This window comes from Mauremys reevesii, linkage group 11 (genome assembly GCF_016161935.1).
Source record: "Mauremys reevesii isolate NIE-2019 linkage group 11, ASM1616193v1, whole genome shotgun sequence".
Taxonomy (NCBI): domain Eukaryota; kingdom Metazoa; phylum Chordata; order Testudines; family Geoemydidae; genus Mauremys; species Mauremys reevesii.
In genome coordinates, this window is record NC_052633.1 from 17,178,470 (window position 1) to 17,197,995 (window position 19,526).

Consider the following 19,526-nt stretch of genomic DNA (forward strand, 5'->3'; position numbering starts at 1 on the left):
GGACAGTTAAGATCTGTCCTATGCTGGGACACCACAACTGATATTTTGGCTTGCTCCTGGCATTTTGTGAGACTCTGATGTCTCATGTATTCTTCACCATGAATCATCTTTCACGGACTATAGCTTATGGCAATTTTGTTATTCTATCAACTTTGGTGAATTCTTCTATCGTTTGCATGGAAGTCACAGGCTAGATGTGGGACCCTGATATTAAAAACAAACAAACAAACACGAAAAGCAGTGTGAACTATATCTTACACCCTGGATACAGTGGGTAGTTATGAATCAGCGCGAGTGTCTATTTTAATCAGTTCTAATTTTTATTGGGAAGCTATCAGGACACTCAAAATGGTACCAATATGTGATTCTATATAATCGCAAGCTTCTGCAGAATCTGGGTAACCAACAGGACTCCCTGATAAGGTTTAGCCACCACCACAAACTTCCCTGGAGCATATTTTACAATAGGTGTAAAGGCACAAGCAATCTCTAATATGTAAGAGGCCCCCATCTGTGTCTTTACTATTTGTTACCGGAGACAGTGGACCGCGGTTGTCTGAAGCTTGAAAAATATCAAGACCTTGCAAATATTTTGTGAGCCTATGATAAAATGTTCTCTCCCTATTTTTGTATATTGGTCCAAGAGTCTAAAAGCCATCTAGAACAATATGCTACAGGTTTCTAATCATTTGCACGTAAATGAACTATCAGCACATCCAGACCATAGCTGCCAACATCTTCCACAATGGCTCTAGATTTAGAAACAGCATAAAACGTATAGGGATATGGTCAATAAATTATTTAGATCCCTAAAAGCATGTTCCTGTGCTTTAACCCAGATTCACAGAGCAGTTCATAAGAAGCTTGGCCTTTTGAGGGTAAGCTAGATATGAATTTGCTCAATAGCTATATCATTCCAAGAAAGTGCATAGGTTCTGAATTCTTTTAGGTGGTAGCATTTCAACTATACTTTGATAAAGGGGGATCAGAGGGCAGATCCAGATAAAATCAATCACATGCTCCAAGAACTGTAGCTCAATTTTCTGTTTAGTACATTTTCCTCTATTTAATTTTAATCCAGTAAGTAACCTCAATTGCCTTCAGAACTTATTCCAACCTTACAGTATGATTTTCCTCTAACTTAGACTAAACTAAAGTGTCACCCACATACACTTCCACTCCCTTCAGCCCTTGCAGAATTTCTTTCATTTTCCTTTGGAAGATTTCTTGGGCACTTGTGACACCAAAAAGAAGCCACAAAAGCCTTATTTTCTGAATGATATCATCATGGTTGCAAGTTCAGCACAAAGCAGAACTTATAAGAATTCACTAGCTGCACCTAAGGTCCCAATTCAGCAATGTACTTACACACTCGCTTAACTTTAAACACATGCTTAAGTCCCACTGAAGTCAACATACACATAAAATGTTACAAATTGTGTTTAGATACTAGTATATAGGAGATCTGCGACGGGTTAAACCCCCTTTGGGATGCTACCTGATGTACTGAAGTTTCACTGAGCCCCTCCTCCTGCTCCACCAGCCTGGATTCCCTGTCGCTGTTTTGCTGAATTAGGCTCTCCAGCCCCTTGCAGCATGCACAGTGTGGTCATGGGCCCACACCCAACTGCAGACACAGACTGAAGTCAGCTCTGTGTGAGAGGATTAACCCAGCACTCATATGCACACCCCTTCTGGGGAATAAACTCAAAATAATACTGTCTTGTGCTGTACAGAAAGATCTGCACAGCACAAACTCATAAAAATTTGCCCTCTCCTTCAATGTGAAGAGAGAGATGCACAACTTCTCCTCCCCACCCCTCTTAAAAATTGCATAAACTGGGTTTAATAATAAACAAAACAAATTTATTAACTATAAAAGGCAGATTTCAAGTGACTATAAGGGATAGAAAACAGAACAAAGCAGATTACTAAGCAAATAAAACAAAACACTCAAACTAAACTTGATTCACTAAAGAAACAGGTTACAAAATGTAATTTCTCATGCTAAATGTTGAATTAGGCAGGAAGCAGAGTTTCTGTAGCTCAGAGTTCCAGTTATTTCCTCTTACAGTCTGGACCCTTGTCTCAGTCTGGACTCACCCCTACCTTTCCCTTCAGGTTAGTTCCTTTTTCCCCCCTCAGGTACTTTCAGCAGTCCTTCTTCTTGGGTAGGCAATGTAGGAGAGTCTAGATCAGGGGTCAGCAGCCTTCGGCACAAAGTCCATCAGGGTAATCTGCTGGCGGGCTGCGAGACATTTTGTTTACATTGACCGTCTGCAGGCACGGCCCCTCACACCTCCCAGTGGCTGTGGTTCGCTGTTCCCAGCAGCCCCCACTGCTGCCTGCAGCTCCCATTGGCTGGGAAGTGCTGGCCGCTGCTTCTTGCGGCTCCCGTTGGCTGGGAACAGCAAACCACGGCCACTGGGAGGTGCGGGTGTCGTACCTGCAGACGGTCAAAGTAAACAAATTGTCTCGCAGCCCGCCAGCGAATTACCCTGATGGGCCGTGTGCCAAAAGTTAGCGACCCTTGGTATAGATTAAACCTCCCCTTTCTCCCTCCAGGCTTAAAAAGGATTTTCCTAAGGCGGGAAACCTTTGTTTGATCCGCAACCATCTACAGAGGAAAAGTACAAGCAGTGTTCAAGGTGGTATTTTGTATCAGGTGATCTTATCACCTGACCTGGTAGTGTCACATCTACATCCCAGGATGCCTCTCAGGAAGGAGAGAGATTAGTATCTTCAGTCTTACTGTTTCTTCCTAACAGCCCATCAAAGCTGTGATGACCGGTTGTCTGGTGGGTGTCTCGCAAATACACACACAGTTGTCATTGTTACATAGTCAATATTCCTAACTTTAGACACAGAAATGATACATGTATACAAACTGGATAATCACGTTCAGTAAATCATAACCTTTCCAATGATACCTTACATGAGCCATCTTGCATAAAATATATTTTGGTTATGCCATATGCATATCATAACTATATTTCTATGAAGAATATGGGGTGTAACGTCACAGGATCATTGAGGTCCCAATCATGCAAAGCGCTGAGAGTGCTCAGTACTTTCCAGGTGGTTCTCATTATTTCTCATAATCAGGCCTTACCACATGCCAGCCAATTCTCCAAGGGCTTTTCTACACTTAGTGCTGCAACAGTACAGCTGCGCTGCTGTAGCGCTTAGTGAAGGTGCTACCTATGCCAACAAGAGAGCTCTTCCCGTCAGCATTAAGTATTCCACCTTCCTGAGGGGTAGTAGCTGTGTCGACAGGAGAAGCCCTCATCAGTATAGCACAGTGTACACCAGGAGTTCAGTCAGTATAGCTGCATCGCTCAGGGGTGTGGATTTTCCACAACCATGAACAACATAGTTATATGTAAACCAGGCCAAGTGCCATACATGTAAAGATTACAAACTTACATATGTACAAACAAACTTTACATGATAGATCATTAAATTAATTAGAGCACTTGTATTAAAAAAATTCCAACGTGCCTTCATTAGTGTAGTAACGTATGTATGAAACAAGTTATAAAACTCTGTTTTAAAACTCAGGATAGGTGCTGTGTTTGAGAAGGGCAACCTTAACTCTAATATTTGAGGATATTGGTTTGTTTGGGAAATATTTTTTTAAAAACATATACCTCGTATTCTTGAAAGCCACTGCTTTGAATAGTGTTTATAATGTACGAGACCATTTTCGATCCAATGGCAGGTAAATTAGGGAAAGATTTAATCGACATATCAGGAGTGAAGAGCAGCAGGCCTGACTACATAAGCAGAAAACAGAGACATAGTATCGTGTCACCATAAGATACTACACAGTCTCTTCTGAGGAGCACAGTCTTCCAAAGGATTTCTAAGGAGTTATTTCAACTGGAACTCATTTTATTTGCATGAAGACTTGCTTCCTTAGGGTTTCATCTGCTCCTGCTTACTTTTCACATAAAAGTTTATCTTCTGTACCCAGCATCTTCTTACTAACTGTAATTTTTAAATAGTGATGCCTGGGAAATTACTGTTCATCTATATTGACAAGGTGCCCAAAGACTTAATTAGAGTCAGGGCCCCCAGGATGCCACATTCTATATAAACATAGAATCCCTGCCCAATGATTTAAAATTTAAGACCCAGATGGTAAATGCCTCCTTATACAGAAGTAGTCCTACTGACTTCAACTGAACTACTCATGTGAGTGACTTCTCACTATAATGAGTGATGGGTTCTCTATGTTGCCCTAACTTAAGATGATGCAACAAATAAATTAACAAATAATAGTGAGGGGGGGAAGGAGGATAAGGGCAAAAATAATAACTTATATGCTGCCTTTCACCCTATGATCTCAAAGCACTCCACATTAATAAACTTCATAATACCCCTGTAAGGAAGGAATTATGCTCAACTTATAAAGAAATTGAAAGATGTAGCGTCCCAAGGTCAGTCAGTGGCATGGGAGGAATAGAAGCCAAAGTACTGACTCTTAAACCCCTATTCTAAATACTCCCTCCTCAGGAAAATTTGATTTTCTTACAAATAAAATAGGAATATTTTAATGTCTATAAAATATCACCCTTGCATGCATCTTTCTAGGATAATACCAAAAGGTGAAGGTGAATCTAAATACATTATAATGCAGTACAGGTGTGCTATTATCCCAACCAAGAACATCTTCTATTATATATTTGGTGATTTTTCAGAAATAAAATAAGTTGCTAGCCTGGTGAGCTTCTCAGCCACGGAGCCAAAAAAGCATTCAGGTACCAAAATGTTTTAAAATATTCTACTTGATGCTGAAGGAGAAATACATTCAACATTCAGCGCTGCACTGTCTCTAACTTAGAAATTCAAGCTTTCATCTAGCCAAAAAGATAATGATAGTGGGTTTCTGCCTAGGATCAGAGAAAAATGTGGAAGATCAGAAGATAAAAAAGATTGGGAGGCCTTACTGATAATTTAGACTATTTAGACCTAATTATGGTGGCCTTTCAATGAAGAGATGATAAACAGAAAAATCACTGGGGGGTACAAAGCCTAAGTTAGGGGTCCCCAACCCAGTGCCCGTGGGTGCCATGGCGCCCGCCAAGGCATCTATGTGCGCCCGCGTACTGGCTGGCGGACAAGTATCCGCCAAAATGCTGCCAAAAAGTGGTGTCATCAAGAGAAGTCACCACCAAAATAGCTGCCAAAAAGCGGCATCACAAAGAGGCGTCTCCACTGAAATGCCATTGATTTTCAGCAGCTTTTCGGTGGCGACGCCTCTTGACGTTACCACTTCTCAGCGGCATTTCGGCGGATGCTTGTCCGCTGGCCACAGTCCTCGGTGGCTCGCCGTCCGGGGCCCGCCACCCAGAAAAGGTTGGGGACCACTGGCCTAAGTAGTGTAAGATGCTTGTGCAAGCATATACAGTAGGTGGCAAATAGATTTAAAAGATAAACAAACTATTTGTGTATCTGAGAAGACAAACAGCTCTGCTAAAGACTACTTTTTAAAAAAATTAAGTGTGGTAAGTTTTCAATTTTTAAATGGCTATAGCACTTCTGTACACGACCAGGCTTGCAGCAGTGGAGACTAAAGTCCTCTAGCCACAGAATATGTGCAGCATACACAGTGGGAGTGCATGATTCCCCACACTGCACTGTGGCTGTGCCTCAGTCATGACCTAATGTATCAGGTTGTTTCTTTTGTTTGTCTGTTTAATTACCGGTACTTGTATTACAGTAGCAAGTAAGGGCCCCAGGCAGGATCAGGTCTTGATTGTGCATTTAGTGTAAAAACATTTAAAATAGAGTGCAAACTCTTTGGGTCATGGACTAAGTTACAATGATAATAGATGACATGATAAGAGTGGTCATGCATCCACCACACAAAAATACAAGAATTAAAAGAAACCACCAGCGCATTACACAAACCAACTGCACAGGTGTCATTACCTTCTGCCAGTCACTGATGTCCTAGGCCTGATTTGTACTGATGACATAAAGATTAAAAGCTCTGTACTATATCCCATTACTAATCTTCATGATCCACTCAGTCCCTCACTATGTTTTATGTAATCATCCATTCATCAATGTTAAAATATACTACAGTATACTAGTTGTTCATAAGACATTTGTATTTATGAAATAGTTTTTCATATAAATGGATGTTGACAAATGATTTAGACCCCAAAGATAATTTAAGTCCCCACAATTTAATATCTACAGGAAATGTTTTAATGAAATACTTTGAATTTCAGTTATATATATAGCTTTCTTTTTTTGTTAGACATCCCCCCGCAGCATTCGCAACCCAAGCACTACAGAAAAGAACCAGAAAATGAAAATTGACTAGACAAATAAGTCAAAACAGCAGAAAGTTTTTAAATAATCAGTACTGTCACAAGTGTTACCAGTAAGGACTTTAAAAATATATAAGATCAAATTCTCCTCTTAGTTACACAAGCGTGATCCCAATTATTGCAACTGGGTTACACCAGTATAATTGGGAAGAGAATACAACCCATTATTTTTATCTTGACAGTATCTCTTTAGTATTTTTATCTTGACAGTATCACGGCTACCCCTCTGATACTCTTTAATTCATATATATCTTCCAAAATAGTCATCTTGTAAACACTTTACCATCAGGGAGAGATTTTTAAAAGAAAAAAAATGCTATTTTAAAAACCTTTCTGCATTGCTCCATTTCTCCCCCGACATATACCTCTCTCATTTTACACACTAATACATCCATAAGCTTTGCATAGTGATTCAGCATTTAGGAGGCATTCAGGCCCAATCCATATGGGGAGCTCTCATTCCCATTAACCTCAATGGCAGCTAGAAAGAGGGCTTACAGAATTAGGCCATTCATTTCTAGGCACTTCAGTATCAATTACATATAAAAGATGCAAGAAAATAATGCTCACAAAACAAGATTTGGGGTCATTCATCTCATTAAAATGCATAAAAATATCCAACATTTCTTTCCTTAACTAACTAGCACATTTGTAAAAGGCTGCCATGTTTGCCCCCTCATTATTTACACCTAAATTTTCAATCCTAAAAATAGACCTCTTGTTTCTGATTTTGAAAATTATTAATTTATCACTTACAATGTGATCACCTCTTTACAATAATTCATGAAAGGCAATTCCTGACCAGAAGGCCTTCCAAAACAAAACAGACATATAAAACAGAATGCAGTGGGAAATCCAAAGGTGCATATAACTTGCTTATTTGTCATTATAATATTTGGGAAAGGATTTAAAAAACCCACTCATTTCATGTGGTAAGGGCAGCATTTTGGCAAACTGTGATTAGGAGATTATGCATTTTTAAGAGTATTTTTGTGCTGTCCTCCATGATACAAATACACAGGAGGAGGAAACAAACAAAATGTTGAGGGAGGAATTGTTGGTGGAGTGGGCGGAGTAAATGAAAAGAAGAGGATAGGTATGGGACAAGGTACAAAATATAAGCTCAGCTGGAACTGTCAGTACTTTGGAAGTACAGTTGAGCAATTTAAACATAATGCAATGCACAAGGGAGAATCCAGTGAAAGCACAGTCAATCCCTTTGCTATGTGAAAGGGATCAAAGCAGTGGAAGTTCAGCTCCAAAAGGGCAAAAATCCATCAAGGAAGAGAGCCAACAAGACATGTTCTGCTTGACCTTCAAGCTTACAGAAACTCCCCTGTAAGAATATTGCATAGTGGAGCTAGTCATGTCAAAGGGGCACAGCTGAGTGGAAATGAGAGCCACTCTACACAGTACTCAGCCCTGAGCATACCCATTGAAATTAATGCTACCAAGATCAGCATTAACTCCTGCAGAGTTCTGCTCCATCAACAGTTTCTGCACCAGGGATTCTCAAACTTCATTGCATCACGAGCCCCTTCTGACAACAAAACTTACTACATGACCCTAGGAGAGGGGACTGAAGCCTGAGCCCACCCAAGCCCCACCACCCGAGGTGAAGGGACAAAGCCCAAGGGCTTTAGCGCCAGGTGAGGGGCCTGTAACCTGAGCCCCACCATTCAGAGCTGAAGCCAAAGCCTGAGCCCAGCTGCCCAGGGCTGAAGTCCTCAGGCTTTGGCTTCGACCCAGGACGGTGGGGCTTGGACTTCAGCTTCTGCCCCAGGTCCCAGCAAGTCTAATGCCAGCCCTGGTGACCCCATTAAAATGGGGTCACAACCCACTTTGGGGTCCTGACCCACAGTCTGAGAACCACGGTTCTACACAAACCTGAGGTGGAGGCTAGGGCACAGGGAGGTAGGGAATGGCATCAAAACTTCTTAAAAAAATACATGGAGAAGTAACACAAGGAGAGACTGGTAAAGCGGCTGGATGTGTGGGTACCCCAAGACCTGCAAAATTTCCCCACAAATCTCAGAGCATTTACATTATTCCCAGACCTACATCCTCAAATCTTTCTGGAGGCCTGCAAACACTTTATTTCCCACACTCCACCACCCTGAATTTCCTCCTTAGGTTTTCCCTTTCTGCAAGAAGTCAGAAGAGAAAAGAGCAAGACCATCCTTATCAGTAAATCTGGAAGATACTAAGGAGAGAGAATAAAGAATTTCTAATGAGCAACTACATAAAGGAAATATATTTCCATAGAAATCTAGAAAAGCAATACATGAAGTCAAAGATAGGCAACGATTACAATACAAAGAGCTTTACCAAATTGTGTTTATATAATAATTTTCTCAAAAAGGAGCTGGACAAATGGATAAATGTAGATACCTCTGGAAATTGTTCAGAATCCAGCATCAAAGAAATGTGCAGATGAAGTATTTTTTCTATGTGCTAGTGCTACCACTCCTTTTGGGAAACATGCCATATTATTCCCTACCATTTATCATTTTGTGAAATACTTATGACTTCCTCTCCCTCTACCTCCACCCTCCCTAACCTCCCACACACACACCCATACACCACAACCCCATGAGTCCACACTTTGGAAAATGACATTTCAGTCCTGTGAGATACTGTGATGTCATTTCTGCAAGTAGCCTAGTAGGAAAATGAGGCTAACTAAACAGAATTCCAGCAATGGACTCACTTTTCTATAGTACCCTAGAATATTGCTAGAAATGGCATGAGTATCCATCAGCACCTGCCAGGATCTTGTATTCCTGTGCTGAATTACCTAGTAAGCACCTCCCTCCTCATTAAATCATGATTAGAGACTCAGAATAATTTTAAATGAGGCCCAAATGATATTATTTATAATTAGCTCAAAATTACCACAAACTATAAAATGTTATACAATGCATGTCAAAATATTAACAAATTCATAGTCATTTATTTAAATAACATCAAGCATAGTGAATTTGTTTGATCTTAGTAGAAATCTAATTAATTCAATAGGAACACCAATGCATCAGAGTCTCATAGCAGTATTCTATACACGCATCCAACTTTTCATGATAAGAACAGAGACATTGATCTCTTCTTTCATAGATTCATAGACTTAAGGTCAGAAGGGACCATTATAGTCATCTAGTCTGACCTCCTGCACTATGCAGGCCACAGAATCTCGCCCACCCACTCCTGGAACAAACCCCTAGCCTATGTCTGAGTTACTGAAGTCCTCAAATCGTGGTTTAAAGACCTCAAGGTGCAGAGAATCCTCCAGCAAGTGACCCGTGCCCCATGCTGCAGAGGAAGGCGAAAAACCTCCAGGGCCTCTGCCAATCTTCCCTGGAGGAAAATTCCTTCCCGACCCCAAATATGGCGATCGGTTAAACCCTGAGCATGTGGGCAAGACTCACCAGCCAGCACCCAGGAAAGAATTCTCTGTAGTAACTCAAATCCCACCCCATCTAACATCCCATCACAGACCACTGGGCACAAATCCTCTTCACCTTCCAAAATGTTATCTTTTTAATGCAGAATCCATGGGCAGGAGTAAAATTCTTTCATCCTTTTTCAATGGAAAAGCATTTTTCAAGTAATATAAAATGGCTTGAAAGAGATATTTTGAGGTATATTTACTTCTAGACCTGATCATTACACAAAACCAATACCATATTCCTAAATCACACACCAGTTCAGGCACATTTCTACTGACCAGCTCAGGTTTATAAATCTGTATCAGCATAAGGTAAATACTAAAGTAACAATTTTTTTCAGTTTGTAATTATAAAAGTGTTCAGTTTCTGACTAAAGATTTTGAAAACTGGCAACTTTTATAATTATTGTTAATGTGCATGCATTAGCAGGAAACCAGAATTTGGTTCATTTAGCAGCACTTTGAGTTAAATGGTCTCATGTTTAAAAACAAGGCAAAGGCCACAAACACTTGAGTAGTCTAGCACAATTTTAAAGAGTATTTTGCTGCTTACAGTATCACAATTCAGATTAAGTCAAACCAATGTGATCTATATTGGGATTATAGGCCAAAAAATTGCTGAATTGTGATCCAATTCCACAAATTCCCTGAAATACCAAGATCAGTGATATGAATCTAGAATTTCAATTCAGGCCTATCTTTAAATTTCCACAATTATTTTTTTTAAAGTGGAAAAGTATTCTAGATTAATTGTGGGGTTTTTTTCTTTCACTTCTAGAAGTGGTGCAATGACCTCTGAAGTCTTGGTGTCCTGCTAAATAAATATTCTAAAGTAATACAGTTCCACAACAGATACTATTACTTTTAAGCTACTGTACATCGTCTCTTTTGTCCCTACCTTGTTGTGTTTCTGCTGGTGTCTTGCCCTAGTGTCCAGGATATGGTAAGGGCTTTCAGAGTCTCTGTTGATATAATAGACCAGTCTTGAAGGCAGTGTGATTTCTTTCTGGATTTCATTGCTCTGGTTGTTATTCTTACTGCTACTGCTGTTATTCTGTAGAAATGTATTCTCTTTATCTGCCAGTGCTCCTGCTATTCCTCCTGCAGTTTCATTCCAATGCAGAGCTGAGGAAGAAAAATAGTCTGCCATAAACTAAAGTGCAGAATGTCTCTCTTTCCATAAAATGAAGCTAGAGATATGTTTTGCTGTATTCCAGTGTATTATTTGCTTAAACAGAAATAATAGGCTGCTCATTAATGCAGTACGTTTGATTTATTTTTACACTTTAAACATTTTTCTGCTATCATGTATTATTTAAATTCATGTATATTTTCCACATGCAATCTTGGATGTTGAGTATTTTAAAGCCTTTCATCTTGGGGGAAGGGAGGGGGAAATCTCTTAATGGACATGCAGTCCTCCCTTACACTTCTCTGTGCTGGCTGCACACTGGCACACTGTGCTGTAGTGAACCATGCACACATCTGTGAAACTGATGGGAACACTCCCCACATTCCTAAGACAACTTGAGTACCGAGTTTATGTGCACTGAATGTTAATCAATTACCTTTATATAATGGCCAATTTTCCCTATTCTTGTAACTTTGAGAATGCCAAGAGCACTTCTAGCAGGCAGCATTCCAGGGTTTTCCTGCTCAAACCCCCATTTCCTTTCTGTTCATTTTCAAGGTATCTGGTATCAATCAATCTGGCAAGCAATATAATAGCAGTAATAATAATAATGGCATATTGGAAACTACTGCATCCAGCATTCGGCATTTCATTTAAATGCAGCTCAAAGGAAACCAAACCTTCAAAAACATAATTGTATTTTCAGATATGTTCTTCCCACAAACATCACAAAATACCCTCCCAAACATTACAAAATACCCTCCCAAACATTTTCTGCTTCATCAAAGCATTTTATACATACCCCCCGCCCATTGAATACAGGATTTAAAGAGGATTTTAACCCATTAGTGCTTGGTATTTTTTAAATGCACAAATATGGATACACATCCCATATCTGGAGATATGACAATTACTATTAAATGCAGAAAACAGACTGGTATAGAAGATTATTGGGGTGGGTGAAATGGATGGATGGGCAGATCTCTCTTGCACACCCACACACCTGTCTCTCACACACACACACCTCTTACACACACACACACACCCTGTGCCCCCTGTGCCGGCTGCCAGCGCCAAGGGCAGCTTTCTACCCACCGGTGGCTGCAGCAGCCCCCCAGGGCTGGGGCCAGGCGGGGCCGGAGAGGAGCAGCAGCCCCAGCAGCAGCTGGAGGCGGCACGGCGGCCGGAGCCTCAGGCAGGAGGCGGCTTCGCGGAGGCTGCGGCCGGAGAGGGGCTGCCGCAGGGCGCTGCTGCCAGGAGGCTTCATGGCTCATAGCTCCCGGGGCACCGCTCTGACGGGGACTGGGGGCGGCCGCAGCCCAGGAGCCGGGGACGGGGCTGCCCCTCTGCGGCGGGGATCACAGCCGCACCGCCGCCCTCATGCTGCCCCGCGGGGAGTGTCTCTGGCGCTGTCCGGAGGGGGCAGACGCGCACCCCCTCCCCTCAGATCCCAACTGCAGCTTCCACCGCGGCACCAGCTCGTCTGGCTCCCGCCTCGCCGCTCGCCTGCTAAGGGCTCTCGCTGCTGACTGGGCGCGCGCGCGGCTCCGTCCCCCTCTACCCACCCACCCATCGCTAGCGCGCGCACGGCGCCTGCTCCTCCCCAGCCCCGGCGCGCGCCCGCACACACCCCCTTCCATCGCTCGTTCGCCTGACAGTGTTGCGGCGCGCGCGCCCCAGCCCCGCTCACCTCCCCACAGGCTTGCAACTGTCGCTGCGCGCGCAAGCACCGGGAAGAGGCGAGAGGGTCTCGGGCGCACAGGTGGGGAAGAGCGCGCGCGCGAGAGACACCGGTCCCTGGCGCTGGCTGACGAGGCGGGCGAGGCGCGTGCTTCTTCCATGCAAATGCAGCAGCAGCGGCGGAGTGATGCAGCAGCCCATCAGCAGAGAGCGCCGAGCCCCTGCCCCTCAAACCTCTCCGACCCCGGTCCCTGCTGCACGAGCGGGCAGAGGGGCACCCCCCACACACACCGGAACGGGCACCTCTGCCTCGGCTCCGCAGAGCTCTGCCTGCCTGCCTGCCAGTGGCTCACAGCATGGATTTACTGGTTGCTTTGCGAAAGGCTGAACGCTGGACTAAGAATCAAATTGGACTCCAACTTCTACTTATTAAAAGAAATGCAATGGGCCATCTTCTTATCCTGGGGTGTAAACAGAAATGTTCCTTCTAACCACTGAGGAATTATTAGGGAGAAGTTGTATGGCCTATGCTATGTAGGTGGTCAGGCTGGAGGATCACAATGGTCCCTTCTGCCCTGGGAATCCAGGAGCCAAGCCAACTCATGTTTCAGAATTTCAGATTTGCATGACCTGGGTTCTTTCTTCATTGCAATGAAACCAAATTTGCTAAATATTCTTGGTGAATTCAACATTTGCAGAAACACTGGATCATGGTGTTTCCAAAAACAAAATATGAAATTGACATTCTTGTCTGTTTCACTGAGCCACTGCTGGGGTTCCCAGGATCTGCAGTTTCAGGGTATGGGGCTTACCCTGGGACCACGGAGCCTAGGCCTTCCCGGCTCCCTAAGTCCTGATGCAGACCTGTGGGTGTTGACTAGCAGGGCCGGCTTTAGGCCTATTCCACCAATTCCCCCGAATCCGGCCCCGCGCCTAAGAGGGCCGTGCGCCCAGTGAGAATCCCTTCCCTGGCTAGAGGCGCCTTTTTAATTTCTCACCTGGCGGCGCTCCGGGTCTTCAGCGGCACTTCGGCGGCGAGTCCTTCACTTGCTCTGGGTCTTTGGCGGCACTTTGGCGGTGGGTCCTTCAGTGCTGCTGAAGACCTGGAGTGAGTGAAGGACCTGCCGCCGAAATGCCGCCAAAGACTTGGAGCACCGCCCAGTGACTACAAGCTCCATGTGTTTTTTTACGTGTTTTTTTTTTAAGTCATCCCTGCCGGGGCCCCATTGAAACTGTTCGAATTGAGCCCCGCACCTCCTAAAGCCGGCCCTGTTCACTAGAAGTAGCAAAACATATCACTTCTGTGAATTGGCATCTCAGACCAGCTCTAGTCCTCAGTCACAAAAAATATACCAGGAAAGGCCTCAAATCAAGTTGTTTACTGCACCCAGGTACCCAAGTAATTGACTTCAATGGATTTCTGGGCCATTGCAAAGGTACATACAGTACAACTTGAAAGTTCAGAGCCAAAGAAAGATACTTCTATGGAAGTACAGTCTGAGCAATGACTGCAGTGCTTTGCGCAATGTACTTTAAAAAAGTTGGATAATTTAATGAAGAATAATAATAAATATAATAGCACTTTTTCTCCAAGGATCTGAAAGCACTTTCCAAAAGTGAGTAAGCATCATCATCTCCATTTTATAGAAGGGGAAACCGAGGCACAGGACAGTTAAGTAATTTGCATAAGACTACATAGCTAGTCAGTGGGAATACTCAGACACTGGAAGGATGGAAGAAGAAGAACAGCATAAAATATCTTCAGCTGGCAGTGGATGAACATGGCAGAAATATATTAATCTTTTTTTGAAAATTATATACTGACTGAAGACAAGAAAAGACTGAAGACAAGAAAGCCACTTATGCAGCAACTGATTTGGGATGAAAAGCATCCAGTGTCCTGGAATACAGATAAAGACCCCAGTACTGCAGTCCTTACCCAGGCAAAATACTCATGAACGTCAATGGGCATTATGTCTGAGAAAGGACTGCAGGACTAGACCCAAAGTATAGCAAATAGTCTGTATATATATGTGGCCAATGATTAGTTAAATTAAATAATTGAAGATGGAACATTATTTGATCAATAGTCAAGTGTTCATCATTATACAGTACACTGAAATTAATGGACATAACATGACACTCAGAGAGGGGGGACAAAATATCTTTGGAGGGGAGCTTAACATGATCTATTTACTTTTTTTTTAAAGCGTGCTTTAAGAATTTTTTATAAATCCCTTTATATCTCACAACTTCCACCTGATCAAGTAGAAATGGGTAGAGGTTGGTTGTTTGGTTTGTTTTTAAAAAGACAGATCATATTGCCAAAGTTGAGATCAACAGAGAAGATATAGATTAATCCTGATACTGACTAATGAAAATTTTAGTTGTATTAGGAGGAAAAAATGAAGCTTGTCACGACTGATGAATTGGGAATATCTTTTTTAAATTCAGCTAACTAAAATAGTTTATTATAGTGTTGAAATCAGTATGGGACAGTGGTTTTTCTCCAAAATATAATACCTTCAAAAATTTCAGGGAGGCACTTTTGTTGAGTGGATAATGCACTGGACTGAGATCAGGAGATCTAGGCTCTATTCCTGGTTCTGCCACTGACCTGCTGTGACCTTGAGCAAGTAACTTTACCTCTCTGCCTCAGTTTCCCCATCTGTATAAAGGGGCTAATGACACTTGCCTTCCTTTGTAAAGCACTTTGAGAGGTATTTTGTGAAAACATTATATAACAACTATTATTGGTATGGTTATAATTCTTACAAGTTCTTTTTCTAAATGTGCAAGTAAGTTTTCAGTTTTTGAAGAAATGTTTTCTTTTTTGTTTTGTTTTGTGGTGGTCCTTAGAAGCTGTGGCAAATAGCAGAGAGTTTGCTCTATGCTTTATATTTTAAGGTAATTATTGGGACAGAATGGTTTATTGAGAAATGGTTTCTTGTGTGTGGGCTGAAATTTCTGGATTGCCTGTGTGGTATTTATGAATGATTCTGTTTCCTCTGAGCATCAGGAAATGCATCCATGATAGCCCTATTTTAAGAAATGGCATAAGGTGGAATAAAGAAGTTCCAGGATATTGTCACCAGTCAAAACAGTAACTTATGTTTATCATGAAAAATAAACATTGAAAACCAATTTCAACTTTTTACAATAATTCATCCAATCTACATAAACCAAGAGTTCACACCAATCCAAGTTCACCCCACAGAGTATTGTAGTTTCTTGGAAAAAGGGGTCTGAAGGATTCATCAGACACTCAAAAATCAAGTGACTGCTATTGCCCCTTTGGCTCAACCAGTTGGCCAAAACTTGTGGCCTTGTTTCTCTTAAGAGGAGACATTAATAATACAAGTCAGGTATACTTTTGGTGCAATCCTGTTTATTTACAAAGAATATACACAAAGTCCTGTTTCCCTGAACACAGCAGGAACAACCAACAGCAGGCAGCTTTGTTCACTGTTCCCAAGCCTCATGCAAGTTCCATGCCCCCAAAGAGCTCTGTCGCACTGCTCTCTCTCAAGGCTACACTCAATAACTGCCTCTCTCACTCACTGCTTGCTCTTTTGGCTTTCTGCCTCTTCCACACTCAGAGACAAGGTGGGTGAGGTAATACCTTTTATTAGACCAACTTCTGTTAGTGAGAGAGGATGAGCTTTTGAGCTTACAGGCTCTTCTTACACACACACACACACACACACACACACACACACACACCCCCGCTGCATGTACAATGATGGAATCCCTCAAACCACACAGTTTAGCTTCTGATCAGTGGCTTCTATTGTTTCCAGCCACAACTATGCTAAAGGGACTTAATTGCTGTTTCCATTTAGTCTGAAAAAGAGTGTTTAGCACAACCATCAGTTTTAACCAGGTCTCATATGATCTATAAAGCAAAGACCCACTTGATGGCAGCCATTAACATCTTGCAGCATTCCCAGACAGAAAGAAAATAAATCATTTACGAAATTAAAATTTATACAAGTTTAGCTATTTGTACATAGTGTCTTTCTGTCATGACTTTTCACATCACCAATCCAAATCAATTTTACTTCCCCGTCCTCTATAAAGCGCGTTCAGATCTATATACAAGCTAAGTATTATTGTTATTATTATTAGAAACTTTTAGTCATATAGCCCTTAATAGAACAGTCATAGCAAACCTCAAATGATATTGTCCCCCTCTCCCACACAAGCTGTTATAAAAAAATGAAAAAGTGAACTACAAAAAACAATTAAAAATGATATAACAGCTGAAAAGACAGAAGTTCTGTACACCTTCTTCACCCCTATTAAAATGGAAATCCTGATGCAAGCTTAACTGTGGTGGCACTAACACCTCACCATAATATTGCTGTGTCACATTAGGGTCCTGGGTAGAGTTAGTGGTGAAAATTGGGATAATTTGCTCAAGGGCTTCCACAGATACAGTCCTCCAATAAGGAGCTGATGTGAATAATCAAAGTGCTCAGACAACTACATGCATATCTTGAAAACTGGTATGCCACAAAAGGGTCTAGGGTAGACCTGACTTACGCAAGCATTCTGTTCCGGAACACCTTGCATAAGTCGAATTTTGTGTAAGTCGGGAACGTATACTCGACAATTACACCAAAAAAAAAAAAGCTTATGGAACTTACAGAACTTTTTCCGTAAGTCGGGTTTGCGTAACTCAGGGAGCGTCTGTATTCAAGTTGCTCTAAAACCCATGTGCATAGCAAGATTGTCTTAAAATTGGTATTCCACAAGAGAAGCTGGGATGGATTTAGGGAAAGGGAGGAAGAGAATGCCCATTGAGATGAATGAGTCAGTTCACCCTCTCAGAGCTGTTGTGTCAGAATGTATTCATCTCCAAGGATGTTCTGAGTCATCTGAGAACATCTCATTAAAATGAACAAGCCACTTCATACCTCTGAAATCCCTCTGTGCTGCAGAGGGTTGAGCAAAGCCTGTTCCCTCTTTCATTAGTGCCCAAGTGGAATGTGGAGTTTAGGGCTTCCCTCCATTCCCCCTTGCTGCCTCCAAATGGTAGATGTGTTCCTCACAGCACATGGATTATCATCTTCCTTCCTCTCCTTATGGTCCCTCCAGCACTACAGGCAGGGCCGGCTCCAGACCCCAGCACGCCAAGCACATGCTTGGGGCGGCACGCCACAGGGAGGGCAGCAGGCGGAAGGGCAGCCTGTCACCGGAAGGGCAGCAGACGGCTCCGGTGGACCTCCCGCAGGCATGCCTGCAGAGCGTCCGCTGATCCCGCGCTGCTTCGGTGGACCTCCCGCAGGCGTGCCTGCAGAGGGTCCGCTGGTCCCGTGGCTCTGGTGGACCTCCCACAGACATGCCTGCGGATGCTCCACTGGAGCCGCGGGACTAGCGGACCCTCCGCAGGCACGTCTGCGGGAGGTCCACCGGAGCCGCGGGACCGGCAACCACCAGAGCACCCCCCGTGGCGTGCCACCGTGCTTGGGGCGGCAAAATAGCTAGAGCCGCCCCTGCCTACAGGGAATATGGAGGGGCCAGGAAAAGGGCAGAGATGGAGACAATGAGGTGTCCTAAAGAAGACTTCCTGTGCTTCCTGTGAGGTGCCCAGCTCTCTTGCCAGCTCCAGGGAGCAGAGTTAATGTTGCAGGGAAGGACTAGTGAGTACCTTCACTGTACTTCCAGTTTTTCAGAGGTTTAAATATAGGTGCATTCAACTTTCTGGAAGCAGACATGGCACTACTGGTCAACCTTAAGTAAGTTTTTGGGAACTGAATTAATGTATTTAGATCAGATCAAGTTTCTGTTGAGATGACATATTATTGACAATATCATATTTGTAACTTATTCGGTTTTTGGCATATGCTAGATCCGTGATGCTGGGCGTTTATTCATTATGTAGAAGGTATTTGACCATGTAGAGTGGAGATAATTTATAATTATTGGGCAAGGCCCCAAGATGCACCAGAGCAACACATGGTGCAACTGAGAATGATGGGAGTTTTTCCCACCACTTTTCTGTCTTCCAACCTTGGAGACTGCCAGATTCTGAGCTGGTTTTAGTGCAAGATAGAACAGCTCTGAGGCTGCTCTAACTTGCACTGGTGGGTAATAGCTCCCCAACAAGTATTCTGCTGACCTGGATTTCTGGAGTAAATTGTGCTCTGTCCTTTGCGCCTTCTGCTCTGACACCTCCTCAGCCTGCCCGAGAATCCTTTCTACACCAAAGAGGCCAAGTGTATAAAGGAAATATTCAGATGCTGCCTTAGTATCTGTAGACTACAGGGCATAACAGTGTTCTTGGCAGGTCTGATGTCATAGAAATCCTAGAGGACTGGAAGGGACCTTGATAGGTCATCTAGTCCAATCCTCTGCACTGAGACAGGACTAAGTATTATCTAGATCATCTCAGACAGGTGTTTATATAACCTGTTCTTTAAATCCTCCAGTGATAGAGATTCCACAACTTCCCTAGGTAATTTGTTCTAGTACTTAACTTCCTAACTATGGTACAGTAATTCTTCACTGAACGTTGTAGTTATGTTCCTGAAAAATGTGACTTTAAGCAAAACAATGTTAAACAAATCCAATTTCCCCATAAGAATTGATGTAAATGGGGGGGTTAGGTCCCAGGGAAATTTTTATCACCAGACAAAAAACTTTAGTGTATATATATACACACACACACACAGTAGAAGTTTTAAACAAACAATTTAATACTGTACACAGCAATGATGATTGTGAAGCTTGGTTGAGGTGGTGAAGTTAGAGGGTGGAAAAGGGTGGGATATTTCCCGGGAATGCCTTACTGCTAAATGATGAACTAGCATTTGGCTGAGCCCTAAAGGGTTAACACGTTGTTAATGTGAGCCTCACACTCTACAAGGCAGCACGAATGGAGGGAGGGGAGACAGCATGGCAGACAGAGACACACACCCTGTGT

At 42.8% G+C, this 19,526-nt stretch overlaps 2 protein-coding genes across 18 annotated transcripts in view; one reads left to right on the top strand and one right to left on the bottom strand.

Annotated features, from left to right (window-relative positions):
• Positions 1-12,562, bottom strand: part of ADAM23 (ADAM metallopeptidase domain 23) — a 199,921-nt gene extending 187,359 nt beyond the window's left edge. For 11 of the 12 annotated variants that reach the window (XR_005586049.1, XR_005586050.1, XM_039493898.1 and 8 more), the window contains exons 1-2: positions 12,014-12,435; positions 10,685-10,911 (exon numbers count right to left, since the gene is read on the bottom strand). Coding sequence is in view for 10 of the 12 variants with exons in the window: in XM_039493898.1 (XP_039349832.1) it covers positions 10,685-10,911; positions 12,014-12,185 (399 nt within the window). In the remaining 2 variants the exon portion in view is untranslated. Of the gene's footprint in view, positions 1-10,684; positions 10,912-12,013; positions 12,436-12,548 lie in introns of those variants that run through there. The other variant, XM_039493891.1, reaches the window with a different exon arrangement.
• GPR1 (G protein-coupled receptor 1) overlaps positions 1-19,526 on the top strand; it is a 133,815-nt gene that overhangs the window by 304 nt on the left and 113,985 nt on the right. The window lies entirely within an intron of this gene.